This window comes from Neophocaena asiaeorientalis, unplaced genomic scaffold (genome assembly GCF_003031525.2).
Source record: "Neophocaena asiaeorientalis asiaeorientalis breed wild unplaced genomic scaffold, Neophocaena_asiaeorientalis_V1.1 scaffold43, whole genome shotgun sequence".
Lineage (NCBI taxonomy): Eukaryota > Metazoa > Chordata > Mammalia > Artiodactyla > Phocoenidae > Neophocaena > Neophocaena asiaeorientalis.
The window spans coordinates 8,998,885-9,017,108 of NW_020173674.1; the positions used below are offsets into that span (position 1 = coordinate 8,998,885).

Consider the following 18,224-nt stretch of genomic DNA (forward strand, 5'->3'; position numbering starts at 1 on the left):
GTCGAGAGGAGGGTGAGGAGGGCGGGTCAAGGGGCGGGGCCGCTTCAGGGGCGGGGCTTGCAGGCTGGCGGGCTGGGGGCGGGGAACTTCGTGCCTGCAGGACCCCGCCTGCCCAGGCGCCGGCGGTGGCGCGGCCATGAAGCTGAAGCTGAAGAACGTGTTCCTCGCCTACTTCCTGGTGTCGATCGCCGGCCTCCTCTACGCGCTGGTGCAGCTCGGTGAGCGGGGCGGGGCGGGGGCGCGGCGGGTCGGCCCTCGGGCACCCGTCGCCGAGCGTCCCGCCCTGGGGATGAACCCCCGCGCAGACCCCATTCATCCGGCTCGGCCCTTCTACAGCCCTCTGCGGCCGCCGGGCGCACTCCCCTCTCTAGAACGCACCGCGGCTGCCCGCCGCACCTCGGGTGAAATCAGACTCCTTCCCAGAGCCTGCAAGGCCCCGCATGATCCTGCCTTGGTCTGCCTCTCTAACCCCATTTCCTAACCCTCTCGCTCGCTCTGCTCCGGCCACACTGGCTTCATGACAGTTTCTTGAAAACCCCACACTCATTGCTTCCAAGCACTTAACCTGTCCCCGCTGCCTGTGGTGCTCTTCTCCCAGCTCTTTCCCAGCTCCCTCTCTCATCCTTCAGGTTTCAGCTCACATGTCACCGCCTCACAGGCCTTCCTTGACCGCCTTAGCTAAAGTACCTCTTCTCAATCTGGATTCTCTTTAAGTCTCTACCCTATTTGTTTCCTTCATGGCCCTTACCACGGTTTCTAATAATTTTATTAATTTGTTTCTTTGCTTAGTGTCCAGTTCCTCCACTAAACTGAAACCTCCATGAGGGCAGGGACCATGTCTGTTTGGTTTCCTAAGCTGCATCCCGGGCACCTAAGGCAGTGCCTCCCAGGAGGAGCATTCAATAAATACTTATCCAATGATGGAATCAATGAATTTAATGAGTCTTTGGTCACACAGCCAGTGGAACAGATTGAACCCTGCCTCTTATGCAGGGATTTAGAGACTGGGCCACTACATGATCCTCAGGTATTTGAAAGACTGTCCTGTTTTAGGAGATCAACTTGTTGAAAGGATGGAGGCAGGTAATCAGCTCAATAGCCAAATGAAAACTGTAATGGATGGAATTGGTAAAGTCGGAGAGGGGCTGCTAATTGAGGCAGTGAGCTCCCCACCACCCAAGGCATAGAAAAGCTGTTAGAAAAGTTGTAAAGAGAGCCCTGCACTGGCTAGTTGAACAGAAGGTTATGGCCCTTTGGGATGCTGAACATACTGTGGTTCTCTGCCCCCATCCCTGCTTCCTGGGACCAGGCCAGCCATGTGACTGCCTCTCTCCCCTGCGGGCAGCAGCAGAGCAGCTTCGGCAGAAGGATCTGAGGATTTCCCAGCTGCAAGCCGATCTCCGTCGTCCACCCCCTGCCCCCGCCCAGCCCCCTGAACCTGAGGCTCTGCCTACTATCTATGTTGTTACCCCCACCTATGCCAGGTATGGGCTGTGATGCACCCAACATCTGCATGGACCAAGAGGCTGGGGTCGATGATGAGTTTCGGGAGGCGCTGGGCCAGGGGATGTTGCTCAAGCTAAGGCATGCCAGATGACAGGCTAAATGAACCACATCATTACTCAAAGATTTGTGGGAAAATGTTTTTCTATTAAAATAGACAGGGATGTGCTGTGAAGTAGAATACAATATTCCTGAGAAGTTTTAAGATAGAAAAATAAAGTTGCAAAGGAATTCTGAACTTGCCAGTGAGTTCACTCTCTCTCCTTAGGGAGCCTTTGGTGAGAAAGTTTGGGAAGCCCTTGACTAAATCGAAGCAGAAAAGGACTTGGCCCTGCAGTCATAGTCTAGACCCCCGAGCGAGGGGGTCTAGAAATAGTTACACCGGCTATTATTTGCAGTGTGTTTACTCTCTGCCCTGCACTGTGCTAAGTGCATTCCTTTTTTTTTTTTTTTAAATAAAACGTAGCGTTATTGGTGACACAAACCAACCGGGAAATGTGGTTTTGAATCTGTAGCCAAAAGGGCTTGCTGACATCTGCCTGGAATCAGATGGCTGACCCACCTACGCCAGGGCATCTCTAGACCCTCTCCACCTCCCTCCACACACCATCAAGCCTGGGGCGGGCAGGCCCATCTGAAGGGTAAAGAAGCCTGCAAGAGACTGGGCCCCTACCTTCCCAGTTTCTTGTCTAAACTCGGATAAATCTTCGTCCCCTGAAGAGGAATGAGCCAAAGGGCTCCTCTAAACTCTTCTACCTGGAAATCCAAGCATAGGCGGCAAAGAACATGGTCCTACTGGTATTCTAAAAAGTCATGATCTTATTTAATCTTTAAAACAACATTGTTGTAAAGTACTGTTATTTTAAAGTTATTTAAAGGAAACTGAGCCTTGGGGAGATGGAGCCATTTCCCCAGATATTTCACCTAATAAGTTACAAAACTGGCGTTCAAACCCAGATCTGATTTCAAAGACTGTGCCCTTAATTTATAGTCAGAGCCCTGGGGTTGAGGTGAGTGACAGACATGGACATTAAGAACAGGGCAGGTGAATCAATTCCCTGGCGGTCCAGTGGTTAGGACTCAGCCCTTCCACTGCAGTGGGCATGGGTTCCATCCCTGGTCAGGGAACTAAGATCCTGCAAGCTGAGTGGCTGGGTCAAAAAACAAAACAAGACAAAACTGGAGTGGGCAAACAGTGCCTACCCCTTTCCCTCCTGCATCTTTCCCCCTGCAGGCTGGTGCAGAAGGCGGAGCTGGTGCGGCTGTCCCAGACCCTAAGCCTGGTGCCCCGGCTGCACTGGCTGCTGGTAGAGGATGCTGAGGGCCCCACCCCGTTGGTCTCGGGGCTGCTGGCTGCCTCTGGCCTCCTCTTCACACACCTGGCGGTCCTCACTCCCAAGGCCCAGCGACTCCGGGAGGGCGAGCCAGGCTGGGTTCGGCCCCGAGGTGTTGAGCAACGGAACAGGGCCCTGGACTGGCTCCGGAGCAGAGGGGGTGCTGTGGCAGGAGAGAAGGATCCACCCCCACCAGGCACCCGGGGAGTCGTGTACTTTGCTGACGATGACAACACCTACAGCCGGGAACTCTTTGAGGAGGTGAGCACTGAGATGGGGCTGGGGAAACAGGCCAGGTGGGGCCCGCTTCATCTATTTCCCTAGGTGAGGAGTGGGGAGCGGTGGGGCAGAGTGACTCAAGTGGTCCTTCCCGCTGCTCCCGTTCCTCTGGGCCACCTCCTGTCTGTTTCTTCTTTCCTGACTTCTGTTAGATGCGCTGGACCCGTGGAGTCTCAGTGTGGCCAGTGGGGCTGGTGGGCGGCCTGCGATTCGAGGGCCCTCGCGTACAGGACGGCCGGGTTGTGGGCTTCCACACGGCATGGGAGCCCAATAGGCCCTTCCCAGTGGATATGGCGGGATTTGCCGTCTCCCTGCCCCTGCTGTTGGCGAAACCCAATGCCCGGTTTGATGCTACTGCTCCTCGGGGCCACCTGGAGAGCAGCCTCCTGAGCCACCTTGTAGATCCCAAGGACCTGGAGCCGCGGGCTGCCAACTGCACTCGGGTAAGGGGATGGAGGTGGGCACAGAAATCTGACTGTGGGATGGACGGGTGATGGGAGAAGTGGAATGAGGCCCTGGGGAGTAGGATCAAGGATGGGTGTTTGAACCAGGAGAGACCCTCCAGGGCTCAGATTCAACCTTGCTTGCTCTCCTGAAGGGGAAGCTGGGAGGCAGGGAAGGAAAGTGGTCTTCCTGCCACTCTGTCTCCTGGCACCCGTGTGACACAGAGAGGGTAAGGGATTAAGCCCCATTTTTAGAGGCACTAAAGCCTCCCCCCACCCACCCTTCATACTTGGCAGCCAACCCAGTGTGTGTCGAGGGGGTTGGAGAATCCGTTCTACACTGCGTGCCCCAGAGGCTTGGCTGTGGCTGTGCCCGGCCCTAACTGAAAGCTCTCGGGACAGGTTCTGGTGTGGCATACGCGGACAGAGAAGCCCAAGACGAAGCAGGAGGAGCAGCTGCAGCGGCAGGGCCGAGGCTCAGACCCAGCTGTCGAGGTGTGATGGCGGCCCTCCACTGCCCACCACCTCATCAGACACAGATCTGTGGGACTGGATCCCTGGCCTGCCCAGGATGTGGTTTTCCAGGTCCTGAGCCCTCCGAGCCAGGGGCGGCCCTTCTGCCCCTTCAACCCCAGGGCGTGGCCCAGCTGCTTCTCCCCTCCCCCAGCTTGCCTTGTGGCACTGACCACAGGCTAGGGACAAGCGGCCCTTGTGTTGAGCCAGATGGGCCCCGTCTGAGGTGGAGCAGAAAACAGAGAGTCTCCGGCGGGCGGGCGGCTGAGTGACTGGGTAACTTATTGGGGCTGGGCATGCACTGGGGGGCTGGAGGAGCTGGGCTGGACCCTCCCCAGCTGAGCATGCTGACCACCGCCCCCCCGCCCCAACCTCCAGAATAAAAACTCTCAACCTGGAGGGGCTTCTGTTTTCCTTCACTTCCCATGTCTGGTTCTTGCATTTGATCCTTACCAGGTCAAAACCCTGGAGTTCTGGCTTCTCCATCAGACGGAAATCAGTTCTCTCAGGGCCCCCACCCCCTTGAAGAGAAAGATCAGTGGCTTCAGTCCAAAAGCTTTATTGAGTCTGTGTACCAGAAGCAGCCTCCAGTCCTTCCCATGTCACTTTCCCACCACCCTGGGTTTTTTTCTGTTCTTCCCTGGTGGTTCTGGCCATGGGCTAGGCCCTAGGACACCTGGTTTTCTCTCCTACCCCAGTCCAACTCACTGACTATCCTTAACCCTCTAATCCCAGAGATCCCTCCTCCCCCACCTGTAGCCTATAAGGAGTTGTGAGGTTTCCAGTCTTGTCCATCTCTCCCCTTCCCCCCACCCCTCATCCCCACCCCAAGCTCCAGGCCACTAGGCCTCAGGTAGACCCTCCTTGGGAGGTTCCTCTTCTGGTGGGGCCTCCTCAGGTGCTGGCCTGCGGGCCGCCCCTCCCTGTAGCCATGCTGTTTTCAGCATGTCTTTCAGCCCAGCAGGAAAGAGATAGCCCTGGGCCTCTCCCTCCCCATCGATGACTCCTCCGAGCCCCTCCAGTGCCGTTTGCAGGTACCGCAGGCCCAAGAGTACCAGGGTCTGTGGGGAAAGCAAGGGGCAAGAGGTCAATGAGGGTCACAGCAGTTCCAGGGGCCCCTGGGTCGGAGGCGGTGAGGAGGCCCAGAGGAGGCCTCAGACACTGCTGACTCACCTGCAGCAGGAAGGTAACAGCCAGCATGTTGCCCAGTGTGCTCGCCAGCCCCTGCAGGTGCCCCAGCAGCACCTCATGGCATCCTTGGGCCCAGAGGTTTAGGTTGGGCTGTCGGGGATCAAAGAGGGGGTGGGCGTGGGGGTCTGAGAGCTGGCTTTGCAGGCAAGGTCTGGGTGAGTGGGGGTTACAGCAGGAGAAAGGGACCCCATCAATCAGATATAGGCCTTCCACATTGCTCTGGATCCGGCTGCAAAGGGAGGGGCAGGGGTGTTAGGATGTCTGGAGATAGAGGCCTGGGGGAGAAGCTGCAGGACACAGGATTTGAGAAGGGAAAAGACGAGTGAGACATTTACTGACTGCTTTACTATGTGCCAGGCATGCATACATAATTCGTTTATCCTTACGACAACTCTGTAAGGTGGGACTTTTATCATCTCCAGTTTACAGACAAGCAAATGGGCCCAGAGCAGTTTGGTAACATGCCCTGGGTCACACAGCTAAAACATGGCAGAGCTGTGCTCCATTCTCTCAGTCACTAGACTCTACTCATTGCCTGTCTGGGTGAGGTGGGGTTTCAAGGAAGGAGGAAGAGGAGGAGAAGAAGGAAGAGGGAGGAGGAGAGGCAAATCACTCACTCAACCACGTCCTGGTCATTGGGATCCAGGTAACGGTTGCTGACCCACTGGATCCCAAACCAATCCTTGTACCCATGGCGCCCGCAGCAGTGGTGCCTCAGCTGCAGCTCATCCAACAGCCGTTTGGCTTGACAGCGTCCGGGGACCTCTGTGTCCTTGTAGTTAGCCAAGGCAGTCCCCAGGCCCTCCTCCAGTCCTGTGTCCAGAGTCCCAGGTAAAGCCAGGGCTAGCCCCAGGGCAAGAACCAGGAGCCCCCCGCCACCAGCTGTGCCAGCCACCAGCAGCGGGCCCAGGACCCCTCGCCAGGGAGGGTATTGAGCTGCATCCAGACTGGCCCTGCTGGCTCCTGAACCCACCAGTCCTGTGCCCAGAGCCACTGCACTGGCTGCCAAGGCAACCTGGGGCAGGGCAGCGACCGGGCAGGAGGGAGCCAAGAAGGTGCCAAGGTGCCACAGCTGGACCAGGAGGTGCCCACTACAGAGGAGGGTGAGGCCACCGACCACCGCCAGCAGCCAGGAGAGGAGCCAGAGGCCCTGCGCCAGACGGATGCGGGGCTGGAGGGGCAGCACCAGGGGCAGCACCGGCGCCATCTCCCATCTCTGCCCAAGGGACAGCAGGGCTGTCAGGGACAGGGGTTGGCCGCGGCAGGATGCTGCGTCAGCCCAGCCTGGCTTGAGCTGGGCTAATGCCACCCTGACCCCAATACCCTGGGCATCCTCCCGCCACAGCCTTAATAACCCTCTGCCCTGTCCCCTGCCAGTCCCAATTCGGGATGCCTTGGCCTTGCCCCTTAGGAAAAGCCCCGCCCCCGGGCAAAAGGCCTATTTCGTGACCCCGCCCCTGTCCCTTCGCGGAAGTGGGGAGGGGCTGGTCGGTTCTGCCTTGACAGGCTAGGGGCTGGGGTCGGGAGACCTCACGGCCCGCGCTCCTTCCCAGGTCCCCAGGGAGTCCGAGGGCCAGGATCCCGGAAGGGCCCGGAGGGCGGTGGCCGGAGGGGGCCGGGGGTCAGCGGGTTGGCCCCGCCCCCGAAGCGAGCTGCGAGGCCCGGACAGGGAGGGGTTACCAGGCGGCCCGGCCCCACCGACAGCGCCCCCGGGGGGTGGCTCGGCTCCCTTGCGTGCGCGCCCCGGGGTGCTTCCCCTTCCCCTCTCTCTGGCCATGGCCCCCGCGGCTTAGACGCCTCCTCCGCCGCCGCCGCCGCTCGGAGCAAGCCGGGGGCCGGATGGACGGGGCCGGGGGGCCCGGTGAGTACGGGGCGGGGCGGGCGGCGTGCCCCTTCCCGGAGCGCTGGCCGGTCGGGCGCTGCCATTGCCCGACGGCTGTTCGGGGCGTCCCCGCGTGCTCCTCGGCTCCGGGGGCTCTGAGCATCCTCCACTGTTCCTCAGGTCGCTCTCCCTAGTTACTTGGGTCCTCCAACTCTCATTTCGGACTTCCCCAACGTCATCCTACCTCCCGTGTTACTCTGGGCCCCTCGAAAATTTCCTTACCTCCTGTGTTACTCTGGGCCTCTTTTCCTGGGATTTTGGGTCTTTTTACTTCGGACCCCCACTGTTACCCTGGGACCTTCGCTATGACTCTTCTCTCCACTCATACCCTCTCCTGTCACTCTAGGTGTCTTCTCCTTCTCTGAGTCCTCAGGATGACTGTTGTGTCCCCCTCACTTTTCTCCGGGTGCTCCCTCTGAGTTTCTCTGCCTTCTCTGGAGACCTGAGCTTGCTCTGGGCTGGGCCCTGTCGTCCCTCACCAGCACTGCGCTTCAGCCTGTGGTTCCCACGTTCCTCGCCAGTACTCCATATTTTCCCCCGGTACTCCCTGTCTTTGCGGAGGCTGGGACGGCAGCAGGAAGGGAGCTTTGCCAGGTTCCTCGCCTGCCCTGCCACAAGGAGGCCCTTGATCCTTTACCACCCGTCTCCTCCCCTCTGGGAGCGCATCCAAGCCTGGAGCTGCTCGAAGGGTGCAGGTCCTATTGGACAAATGCACAGCTGGGGGTTAGAGAGAATCCCCTCAAGCCTTTCCCCAGGTGGTGCGTACATTCTGACTGCTTCTTGCCCCTTTCCCAGGTGAGGGCCCTGCTCAGGAGGCCCTGCAGTCCTTGAGCCGGCGGCTTCAGGTGCAGGAAAAGGAGATGGAGCTGGTAAAGGCAGCCTTGGCAGAAGCTCTTCGCTTGCTGCGGCTGCAGGCGCCTCCCACCTCCCTGCAGGACCCTGGCACACCAGGCCCTACAAGGGACAGGTATGCATGTTGTCAAACCTTCCTCCTCCCCCTTGCTGGGGCCTCCCCCAGGGGCATCGGGCTGATGCACTGGCTCCCCAGCAGCCCTGCAGCTCCCCCGGGACTGCCACCCGCACGCAGCCCCTCCTCGGTGAGCCGAGGCACCCAGACAGAGACAGAGGTGGAGACGGAGTCATCACCTGGCCCCCCTGGCCTGATCAACGGGCCCGCGGCCCTGCATGGGGGCGGTGAAGAGCCCGGTGGGACCCAGTCCGAAGGAGGGGGCAGCAGCAGCAGTGGCACTGGCTCGCCCGGCCCCCCAGGGCTCCTCAGGCTGGTGCAGCCCCCACAGCGTACTGACACGTGAGTGTCCTGCGGCAGAGGCTGGGAGGGGAGGAGGAGCGGGGAGCACAATCCGAGGGAATGACTTTCACCTGCTCACTGTGCTCCCTCCGCCCAGGCCCCGGAGAAATTCTTCCTCCTCCTCGTCCCCCTCAGAGCGGCCTCGCCAGAAACTTTCCCGGAAGGCAGCTTCCTCAGCCAACCTGTTGTTGCGGTCAGGGAGCACAGAGAGGTGGGCGAGGCTCCCCTCCCCCCCGCCCGCCCCACCCCAGGCTCAGGTTCTTGACTTTTCACATCCCTCACCTCACTTCCCTGGGTGGGGTGGGGGGACCTCATTGCACAACAGGAAGAAAGGAACAAGCACTCCTGGGGTGCCTGCTGTGTACCCGGCACTGCGCTAAACCCGCGACCTCCTCCATCTCATTCAGTCCCCATGACATCCTTGGGGGGTGGGTGGTCTCATGCTGATCATTGTCCAGGTGAAGAAGCAGGCTCAGAGAGGGTAAGTCATTTGTCTGGCGTCACACAGCTAGAGCCAGGATTCCAACCCAACTCTTCCTGACTCCAGTTCCCCTGCCGTTTCCACCATATCACAACATACCTTCCAAGATTCCAAGAGGGTTTTCCAAAAGCACCCATGTTTTTCATGGTGACGGTCCTCAGAGTCTCAGGCTTCTCCCACACCCCAGCGTAGCAAGCTTTACTTCTAGAGAGCAAGGGGAGATCCTAGTGGCGGAGCATAGTTGTCTCAGAGTGTGTACAGGCCCCAGGACTCCTGAGTGTTCATTCTAGCCCTATCCTTGGCCTCTCTTTTATTCTTTGAAGAGAGATGGTCACCTTATTATCTAAGGACAGTGATCTCTGGAATTCACCTGTCACTTTCCCTTTGAGAGATAAGGACTATTCTTGCTTACCTCTCAGATCCCTGAAAGGCAGGGCTGATGTGCATTCTGGATTCACTAAAGGCCCGTTTTACAGATGGGAAAATGAAGCGGTTAATAGCCAGAGGCCTGGTGGTCTGGAGGAAAGTGTCACCCCACCCTGCCTCTTACAGGCTTACTCAGCCTCTTTAGCCTCAGTCTTCTCATGCCTTAAGTGGAGCTAAAAGTCCCCACCTGAGCCCTGAATGCTCATGATGCAAACTGAAAGTCTGCAGAGGTGACTGTCATCTCTAGGGTAACCTCCTTTCTTACGTCCTGCCCCTCCACAACTGTGTCTCGGGACCTGACCCCAATCCCCGTGCTTTTCTTCCTTCGCAACAGCCGTGGGGGAAAAGACCCTCTCTCCAGCCCTGGGGGTCCTGGATCTCGGAGGGGCAATTATAATTTAGGTATGTATAGAGGGATCCGGAAGAACTTGGATGATGGGGTTAGGGTTTGGGCTGCAGCCCCAGGAGCTATTTTGGGGGACCTGTGAGGTATGGCGGGTTGAGTTCTGCTCTGGCTTTCCTGGAAGGGAAGCTACAGGGTGGTGATTGACACCCCCTTCTTTTTTCTGTAGAAGGCATCTCGGTGAAGATGTTCCTTCGCGGCCGCCCCATTACCATGTACATCCCGTCTGGCATCCGCAGCCTCGAGGAGCTGCCCAGCGGCCCACCCCCGGAGACCCTCAGCCTTGACTGGGTGTATCCTGCCCCTTCCGGTCCCATGGGAACCACCCTTCCCATCCTGGAATGTCCCCACCCCTTGCACCTCCTGGGTCTGCAAGGAGAGTGAGACCTCCGAATCCTCCGCTTCCATCCTCTGCCAGTGGCGCTGCTGTAGCCAGAGCTCTGTCTTCCTCTCCTTTTCCTCGTGGTGCCCTTGATCTGACCCTTTCCTTGACCATGATCCCCGCTCCAGTTACGGGTACCGGGGTCGTGACTCCCGCTCTAATCTGTTTGTGCTGCGCTCTGGGGAGGTGGTCTACTTTATCGCCTGTGTGGTGGTGCTGTACCGGCCTGGGGGAGGCCCAGGGGGTCCTGGAGGTGGTGGCCAGAGACATTACCGGGGGCACACGGACTGCGTTCGATGGTGAGGGTCCTGGGGCTTGGGAGTGCGCAGCTCTAGGCATGGGGATGGTGGGCTTGGCAGGAAGAGGGTCTGGGTGGGTGTGGAGGAACAGGAGAGGAGAGTGGCCTGGGTGGTCTTGAGAGACCACCGACCCCCTTCCCTAGAGTGTCTCCTCCCCCACCCACTTAGCCTGGCTGTTCACCCTGATGGTGTGCGTGTAGCCTCAGGACAGACAGCCGGAGTGGATAAGGATGGAAAGGTAAGGCCACAGTCAAACGCCAGGCAGACAGGATGAAATTCCAGCCCAGCTGTCCTTCACACCCCTGATCCCTTCTCCTCCACCAGCCCCTGCAGCCTGTGGTTCATGTCTGGGACTCAGAGACGCTGCTGAAGCTGCAGGAGATCGGACTGGGGGCCTTCGAGCGGGGTGTGGGGGCCCTGGCCTTTTCAGTTGCGGTGAGCTGGCCCCGGCGCCTCGAGGCCATCTTCCCTGTCCGGGAACCCCCTCCTTGTACTTCACCAGGAAGCCTCAGAAGTCCTGGCCTTCCTAAGCCCCACCCAGCCGGTTCTCCTAAGAGACAGTGTGGCCCCTTCTTCTGCTCTCTCAGCCTGTCGTGGCACCCCTGGCCTGATTTGGACCACGAATCCTGAGACCTCCAGGCCTTACTCGGCCCCTCTGATGTGTCCCCCATCTTCAGGATTTGGGTGCTTTCCTCTGTGTGGTGGATGATTCCAATGAGCACATGCTGTCTGTGTGGGACTGCAGCCGGGGAACGAAGCTGGCTGAGATCAAGGTGAGGTGTCCAGGTGGCCTGGTGGGGCGCTGAGGTTGAGGTGCTGGGAGTGGTGGAGTGCAGAGAGCTCCAGACTTCCCCGTACGTGTACCTCCTTTCTGGCCTGGTCCCCTGGAGCAAGCCTCCTAGCCTCTCTGAGGCTGTGAAGTGGGGACCGTGGAGGTTCTGACCTTGTGAGGGACACCGTGTTAGGCACTAGTGAGTGACTGGCAGTAGTGCTCTTAGGGGGCCAGGGCCTTGGAGGAAGGGTTGTCCTGAGGGTCCTGGGCTTCTGCAGACCAGTTGTCAGGATGCCAGTTGAAGAGAGTCTGGTAGAATGAAGGTGCACAGGGCTGGGGGTGGTTGAATCTAGTATCTTCCCTTCAGAGCACAAATGACTCAGTCCTGGCCGTTGGCTTCAACCCTCGCGACAGCAGCTGCATTGTCACCAGCGGGAAATCCCACGTCCACTTCTGGAACTGGAGTGGTGGAGCAGGGGTTCCTGGGAACGGGACCCTCACCAGGAAACAGGGTGTCTTTGGGGTGAGGTGTGGATGGGTGCAGGGTGGTGGGGGAGGGCAGAGTGGCGATGGAAGTATTGGTCTGAGTACTGTAGACCCTGACGCTACCCAACTCCCAGCTGTCCTGAGACTTGTAGCGTCTTTGACCTCTGCTCTTTGCTCACCTGGCCCCCAGAAATACAAGAAACCCAAGTTTATCCCCTGCTTTGTGCTCCTTCCGGATGGAGACATTCTCACAGGGGACTCCGAGGGGAACATTCTCACCTGGGGGCGGAGCCTCTCAGATTCCAGGACCCCAGGCAGGGGCGGGGCCAAAGGTATGTGATTGGGGGTGGCATCTGGGAAGGCTAGTTCCCCAGATGGTCTGTGAAAACAGAGGAGAGGATTTCCCATCCTTTGCCCTTGAGAACTGATCGTGCTCTGTCCGAGGGTGGGGCCCTCTGGGGGGCTAGTCTAGGAGGGCAGGGGGCAGCATGGCAGAGAGGGCTGGGGTTTTGGAGTGTGCCAGATCCTGGGTTCAAATCCCAGTTTCGCCCCTAGTTGCTTGGCCCTTAGGAAGTTACCTCACTTCTCGGAGCCTTGGTTGTCCAGTCTGTAAACTGGGGAGAAGCCGAGGACCAGGCTAGGCACTCAGCCCCTGGCGGTTATTGCTCTATTGTGACGGCCTCGGCTGCTCCTGTTCCCTGCTTCCCTGCACCCCAAACGCATGACCCACCCCGGACTTTGCCAACAGAGACCTACGGGATTGTGGCCCAGGCGCACGCTCACGAGGGTTCTATCTTCGCCCTGTGTCTCCGGCGGGACGGGACCGTGCTGAGTGGTGGTGGGCGGGACCGCCGGCTGGTCCAGTGGGGGCCTGGGTTGGTGGCCCTCCAGGAAGCTGAGGTGAGGGCTGGGCTGGGGTCAAGGGAAGGAGAGGGAAGAAGAATGGTCAGCGGGCCCCTGACTCTCTGCCACCACTCTGCAGATTCCTGAACACTTTGGGGCCGTGCGGGCCATTGCAGAGGGGCTTGGCTCTGAGCTGCTGGTGGGAACCACGAAGAACGCATTGCTGAGGGGAGATCTGGACCAGGGCTTCTCCCCTGTAATCCAGGTTGGGGGGGTCGCCAAGGGTTCGAGCGAGCAGGAAGGGAAGGGCTGTTGGGGAGGGGCAGAGGTGACAGCACACGCTCTGCCACAGGGTCACACGGATGAGCTCTGGGGGCTCTGCACACATCCCTTCCAGAACCGTTTCCTCACCTGTGGCCATGACCGGCAGCTCTGCCTGTGGGATGGGGAGGGCCATGCGCTGGCCTGGAGCATCGACCTCAAGGTAGAGCTCTGTGTCCCCGGATCCTCAGTGTCACGCCCACCATGACTCCTGTGGCCACCACTCCTTCCCCAACACTCCCTTCCCTTTTGCTCCTAGAGGCAGCCCGTTTGTACTGGTGTGGCTGTACTGGCTGCTAAAATATTCTTCTGTACTGATGCCTCCAGTGCCCCCTGAGCACTGCCCTCCCCCCAGCCCTTAGACGTCCTCCTGACCCAGCAACTGACGGTTAATCTCCAGCACAGCTGTGCGGTGTCACTTCTGGTTGTTAAGTGTTTTGAGTAGCGCCTCTGCTTAGGCTCCAGTGATACCCTGCCTCCATCCCAGGTTTCCTGTCCCTCTCATCCTTGAGAGCAGGGGGCTTTGACATTGTTATCAAGATGACAAGGTATCCATCTTAGTTCCCTCACTAGAAAGGCATCTTCTTGAATTCACCTTTCCCCCCCTCCCAGGAGACTGGTCTCTGTGCTGACTTCCACCCCAGTGGGGCAGTTGTGGCCGTAGGACTGAACACAGGGAGGTGAGAGGGAGCCAGGACTCCTGGGAGGGGAAAGCAGGAGGTATGGGAAGGGTTTCTGGTAATGGCGGGGGTGGAGGAGTGTGATCGCTGCCTGCTCAGGAGCCCCAACTGCACCCTCCCTCTTCTCAGTGCTTTTCCCTGCAGCCAGGGTCTCCCCTGCTCTCCTATGGCAGCTGTCATCACACCCTCCCCCATCCATTCTCCCCTCCAAGCAAGCCTGGGAGTGGAGGAGGTGGCAGCTCAGGCTAGAGAAGCAGCGGGGATGGGAGGGGCATAGGGGAGACTAACACAGGGAAGTGACAAGCTTAACAGACTCCACAAGGCCCTGGTAGTTGGGCCCCTGTTCTCCCTTTCAGACGGCATCAGGAGCCCCTCAGCTTTTATCTGCCCATAGCCCCTTCCCACTTCCCAGCATAAGACCGCAATGATAGATAACCTCTTTGTCTACATCACAGCCTTTCTTTTGGTGTCTCTGAGGCTCTCTGACTTGCCAACCCCTACCCTGCTCAGGACAGGTATCCTCACACCTGCTTTCCACCCCCCTCCCTTCTAGGTGGCTAGTTTTGGACACAGAGACCAGAGAGATCGTGTCCGACATCACTGATGGCAATGAGCAGCTCTCAGTGGTCCGGTACAGCCCAGGTGGGAGCCACCCCCACCCCGGAACCTAGACTCATCCCTGGCCCTTCCCTCTCTGAGTGACTGTCTTTGTAGATGGGTTGTACCTGGCCATCGGTTCCCATGACAACATGATCTACATCTATAGCGTTTCCAGTGATGGTGCCAAGTCCAGCCGCTTTGGCCGCTGTGTGGTGAGGAAGCTGGGGTGGAGGGCGGGGCATTGCCATAGCAGGTAAACTAATGTACTTTAGGAGGGTGAGGGGATGGGAAATGGTGGCTACATTGTTAGTCTCTTGACCCTTGCTCCCAGGGTCACTCCAGCTTCATCACTCACCTTGACTGGTCCAAGGATGGGAACTTCATCATGTCCAATTCTGGGGACTATGAGATCCTTTACTGTGAGTGACAGTAGGGGAGGGCATGGGGAGAGGGTAATAGGGGTGGGTTTTATTTATGTGAGGGGGCTCCTGGTTGGGAGGGGATGAAGGAGAAGATGTGGGGGAACTCCAGGTGGAGGGGCAGTCAGCCAGGGAGGTGGAGATGGGTTTGAAGTGGAGTCAGAATTATACACATAGGAGAAATGTTGTCATTTGGACAAAAAAACCACACACACAGTTTTGCACCATGTCTTGTTCCCACAAGGCCTTGGGGGAGTTGAAAAATGCACCAAGAAAAGATTGTTTTGGAAAAGTTTCTCAGGACAGGTGTGGAGGGACTGATTATCAAGGGAGGAGGAACTGATGAGAAACAGGAGAACTTCAGCTGAGAACTCAGGAAGCACTTGGGGCTGGGTGTTGCCCTGGGCTGAGGGCTACCACCCTGACCAGATCACGTGCCACTGCCTCAAGCCAGTCTTTCCAACCCTTCCGTGGCATCTTCCCCACTGAGGGCAGGGTGAGAGCTGAGCTGGGTGGGCTCCCTCTCCCCAGGGGACGTGGCTGGAGGCTGTAAGCTGCTGAGGAATCGTTATGAGAGCCGAGACCGGGAGTGGGCCACCTACACCTGCGTGCTGGGCTTCCATGTCTACGGTGAGCAGGGGCCCAGGGCCGCGGAACCCTGTGGGAGAGGTGCGGGGACAAGGTGCAGCCCGTCCCGGGCTCGCAATGCTGGACAGGTGTAGAGGGCTGGGCGTCAACAAACTGGCAAAGCCAGCCCAGGAGGCCCCTCCGGCCGGCCCTCGGGACCGGGAAGGATTTCCTGGAACGAGCGGCCGGTGGGTGGGTGGCCGGGCCGCCTGAGCGCCGGAAATGGTGCCGCTCTGGACCGTGGGTGGCGGCCGGGAGGCTGGGCTGAGGCTGGCCCCTGTGCTAGGCGTGTGGCCTGACGGCTCGGATGGAACCGACATCAACTCCCTGTGCCGCTCCCACAACGAGCGCGTGGTGGCTGTGGCCGACGACTTCTGCAAAGTGCACCTCTTCCAGTACCCGTGCGCCCGCGCCAAGGTAAGGCCTCCGGGGCCGGGCGGGAGGGGTCCCAGGGCTCCGCGGCCGCTGTAGCTCGACCTTCCTTCCTGCCCAGGCGCCGAGCCTCGTGTACGGTGGTCACGGCAGCCACGTGACCAGCGTCCGGTTCACGCACGACGACTCGCACCTCGTCTCGCTGGGCGGCAAGGACGCCAGCATCTTCCAGTGGCGAGTGCTGGGCCCTGGGGGCGCGGGGCCGGCGCCTGCAACGCCCTCTCGAACCCCCTCCCTGTCCCCCGCCTCCTCTCTCGACGTCTGACCGCTGTCCTACGGGACCCACAGGCCCTCCAGCGTGTCCCCGCCCCACCCAAATTCCCCATTACCGGGGCCGACCCTGTCCTCGACTTCGAGACATTCCCAAAAGCGCATTTCCCTGGAGGGGGCGAACGGCACCCCTGCACACACTGTATAGACCCGCTGGCTGAGCCGGGCAGCCCCAGCCGGGGCCCTGACTCCCGCTGCCTGCTGAGGGGCAATAAACCAAAAGCAAAGTCACCTCCCGGTCTTTTTGTGGGGCGCGGCTGGGCGCCTAGGGCCTTTGTGGGGATGGGGAGGAAGGAAAAGGGGAATGCGGAAAGGGTGAGGGAGCGTAGACCTTTCATGCAAATAACGGGCAAAGCCGCTTGCAAATAACTCCGAGAAGCGCAAAGGCGCGTCGAGTCTTTCGCGGCCGCATGCGGAGCTGCAGCACTCCGGCGAGGAAAGAGTTAAGCCCAACTCCTCTCCCCGCCCTCGGGGGAGGGGCCGAGCCGCAACGGAAATAACCGAGCGCCGGGCCGCGGTTGGCCGGGGGGAGCCGAACTTCTTCCGGAAGTAGCCGAGCTTTGAGGTCTCGTTCTCCGACCGGAGCCGAGCGCTGGGCCTTGTTCTGCGGATCCGCCGAAGGTGTTCCGGAAGGAGGCGAACCCCGAGGCGGGCAGGGCAAGCCTTCGCGGCGGCCCTCCGAGTCCAACGTCTGGCGGGGCTCGGCGAGCGCGGCGGGAGCAGCAGCCTGGCTCCGGTCCGGCGGGAGCCGAGCTCCTTCCGGAAGAAGCCGAGCGGGCCGGCGCCGGCCTTGGCGTCCCGGGCTAGAGGCGGTAGAGGCGGCGACGACAGCGCGGGCCGGGATGAACCGCGACGGCTGAGGCGGCGGAGGTGCCGGCTGCGCGGGCCCGACTGAGACTTCTGTGAAGCAGCAGCCCCGCGCTCCGGGCTTCGCTTCGAGCCCTGCCCCAGTGAGCCTCCCGGACCCCTTTGTGCGGGCGGAGGCGGCGGCGGGAACGGCCATGGCGGCCAACATGTACCGAGTGGGGGGTAAGTACCGGGCGTAGGGGCTGCGGGGCCCGGGGCGGGAGAGGCTGGGGGCCAGGATCGGAGAGGCTTGGCACCCGGTGGCGCGGGGAGCCGCGTTTGGGGCGGCATGGTCCAGAACGCGGACCGGAACCGGAACCGGGAGCTCGGGGAGGAGGGCGCGGGGATCGCGACTCGGCTGAGCACCGAGACTCCCGGAGAGGCTTCGGGCGGCCCGGCGGCACTCGCGGGGCTGAGTCTGGGGTCGCCGGTGTCGCGGAGTGGGCTTGGGAAAGTGGTTCTGAAGGAATTGACAGGGCAGGCAGGGGGCGCGGAGGGCCGGGGCGACCGCTTTGCCACCTGCGGGGGAGCCGTTGGGAGGTTTCCTCTTCCCGGGCGTTATTGTGCGCCTCGGTTCGCAAAGGTGGGGGCCCTGCGCAGGAGCGAACAAATTAGTCGCTTGGCCCAGACTGGGATGCAACTCCGTCGCTGAGCGGTGGAGACTGCTGGGGAACCCCCTGCTTCTTGTCTCCTCCTGAAGGCTCGCTTTTGAGTGGAGGATCTGATTTTAGAACTAAGTGATAAGGGGTGGAGGGTGGGGCATCTTTCCCTTATTTTCTGTTAGTTTCTCCACTTCCACATTTCAGCGTCCTCTCTACCTCGACCCTTATCTCCTTTTGGTCTACTCGGGCCTGCTTTCGCTCCTCCCACCCTGGTGCTCGGCTCTCCCATCTACTCCTCTGATCTTGCCGGTTCTTCCCCACCCCCTCCTGCAGATTACGTCTATTTTGAGAACTCCTCCAGCAATCCTTACCTGGTTAGAAGGATTGAAGAGCTCAACAAGGTGAGTGGAGCAGAGTCCCGCCACCCCCATCCCCGCCCCCCGCAACCTCCTCTTTCTTCTGAGGTCTCTAACTTCAGGTGAATGAGAGAGAGAGAGAGAGAGAGAGAACACAAACCCTATCCTAAGTACCCATTCATATTCATTCATTCATTTATTCATTCATTCCACACATTCAGGAAAGGCTATTGAGAGCTTAGTGGGAACTTTGCTATTCTGTTTCTTGGGGGCCAAGGAAAGGGATTTGGAAGTCTGTCCTTAAATGTAAATCTGTTGATTCATAATTTCTTGGGCTTTTCTTACATCCTTTAGACTTGTTCACTGTTGTTAGTCTCTTTATGCATTTCCACTTTCAAATGACTACTTTTCACCACCATTTTTTCTCTCCTTAGACTGCAAATGGAAACGTGGAGGCAAAGGTTGTGTGCCTTTTCCGGCGAAGGGACATTTCTAGTAGCCTCAACAGCCTGGCTGATAGTAATG

At 59.5% G+C, this 18,224-nt stretch overlaps 4 protein-coding genes across 6 annotated transcripts in view; 3 read left to right on the plus strand and 1 right to left on the minus strand.

Moving 5' to 3' along the window:
* Positions 1–59: 59 nt before the first annotated feature.
* On the plus strand, positions 60–4,491 carry B3GAT3 (beta-1,3-glucuronyltransferase 3). 2 transcript variants are annotated; one of them, XM_024748596.1, is made up of 5 exons: positions 60–218; positions 1,310–1,484; positions 2,738–3,098; positions 3,269–3,559; positions 3,962–4,491. In XM_024748596.1, the coding sequence occupies exons 1-5, from the start codon at positions 137–139 to the stop codon at positions 4,058–4,060; spliced, it is 1,008 nt and encodes a 335-aa protein (XP_024604364.1). In that variant the 5' UTR covers positions 60–136; the 3' UTR covers positions 4,061–4,491. The 2 variants fall into 2 exon arrangements, with proteins under 2 accessions (XP_024604364.1, XP_024604365.1); XM_024748597.1 differs by having other exon boundaries at positions 1,346–1,484.
* A 124-nt stretch (positions 4,492–4,615) lies between these two features.
* On the minus strand, positions 4,616–6,954 carry ROM1 (retinal outer segment membrane protein 1). Its single transcript, XM_024748595.1, has 3 exons — positions 5,881–6,954; positions 5,246–5,492; positions 4,616–5,133 (listed from the first exon to the last, which is right to left on the minus strand). The coding sequence occupies exons 1-3, from the start codon at positions 6,468–6,470 to the stop codon at positions 4,915–4,917; spliced, it is 1,056 nt and encodes a 351-aa protein (XP_024604363.1). The 5' UTR covers positions 6,471–6,954; the 3' UTR covers positions 4,616–4,914.
* Positions 6,955–6,966: 12 nt separating this feature from the next.
* EML3 (EMAP like 3) lies at positions 6,967–16,126 on the plus strand. 2 transcript variants are annotated; one of them, XM_024748594.1, is made up of 22 exons: positions 6,967–7,124; positions 7,941–8,112; positions 8,197–8,454; positions 8,552–8,665; positions 9,696–9,763; positions 9,934–10,057; positions 10,275–10,445; positions 10,614–10,683; positions 10,770–10,880; positions 11,123–11,218; positions 11,585–11,740; positions 11,894–12,035; positions 12,452–12,603; positions 12,686–12,811; positions 12,899–13,030; positions 13,480–13,547; positions 14,101–14,189; positions 14,262–14,359; positions 14,479–14,566; positions 15,098–15,196; positions 15,480–15,610; positions 15,687–15,890. In XM_024748594.1, the coding sequence occupies exons 1-22, from the start codon at positions 7,103–7,105 to the stop codon at positions 15,888–15,890; spliced, it is 2,691 nt and encodes an 896-aa protein (XP_024604362.1). In that variant the 5' UTR covers positions 6,967–7,102. The 2 variants fall into 2 exon arrangements, with proteins under 2 accessions (XP_024604362.1, XP_024604361.1); XM_024748593.1 differs by having other exon boundaries at positions 7,103–7,124; positions 8,194–8,454; positions 15,687–16,126.
* A 129-nt stretch (positions 16,127–16,255) lies between these two features.
* Positions 16,256–18,224, plus strand: part of MTA2 (metastasis associated 1 family member 2) — a 9,945-nt gene continuing 7,976 nt past the window's right edge. The window contains exons 1-3 of the mRNA XM_024748598.1: positions 16,256–16,924; positions 17,677–17,744; positions 18,134–18,224. Coding sequence (XP_024604366.1) covers positions 16,897–16,924; positions 17,677–17,744; positions 18,134–18,224 — 187 coding nt within the window. The 5' untranslated portion in view covers positions 16,256–16,896. The remainder of the gene's footprint in view (positions 16,925–17,676; positions 17,745–18,133) is intronic.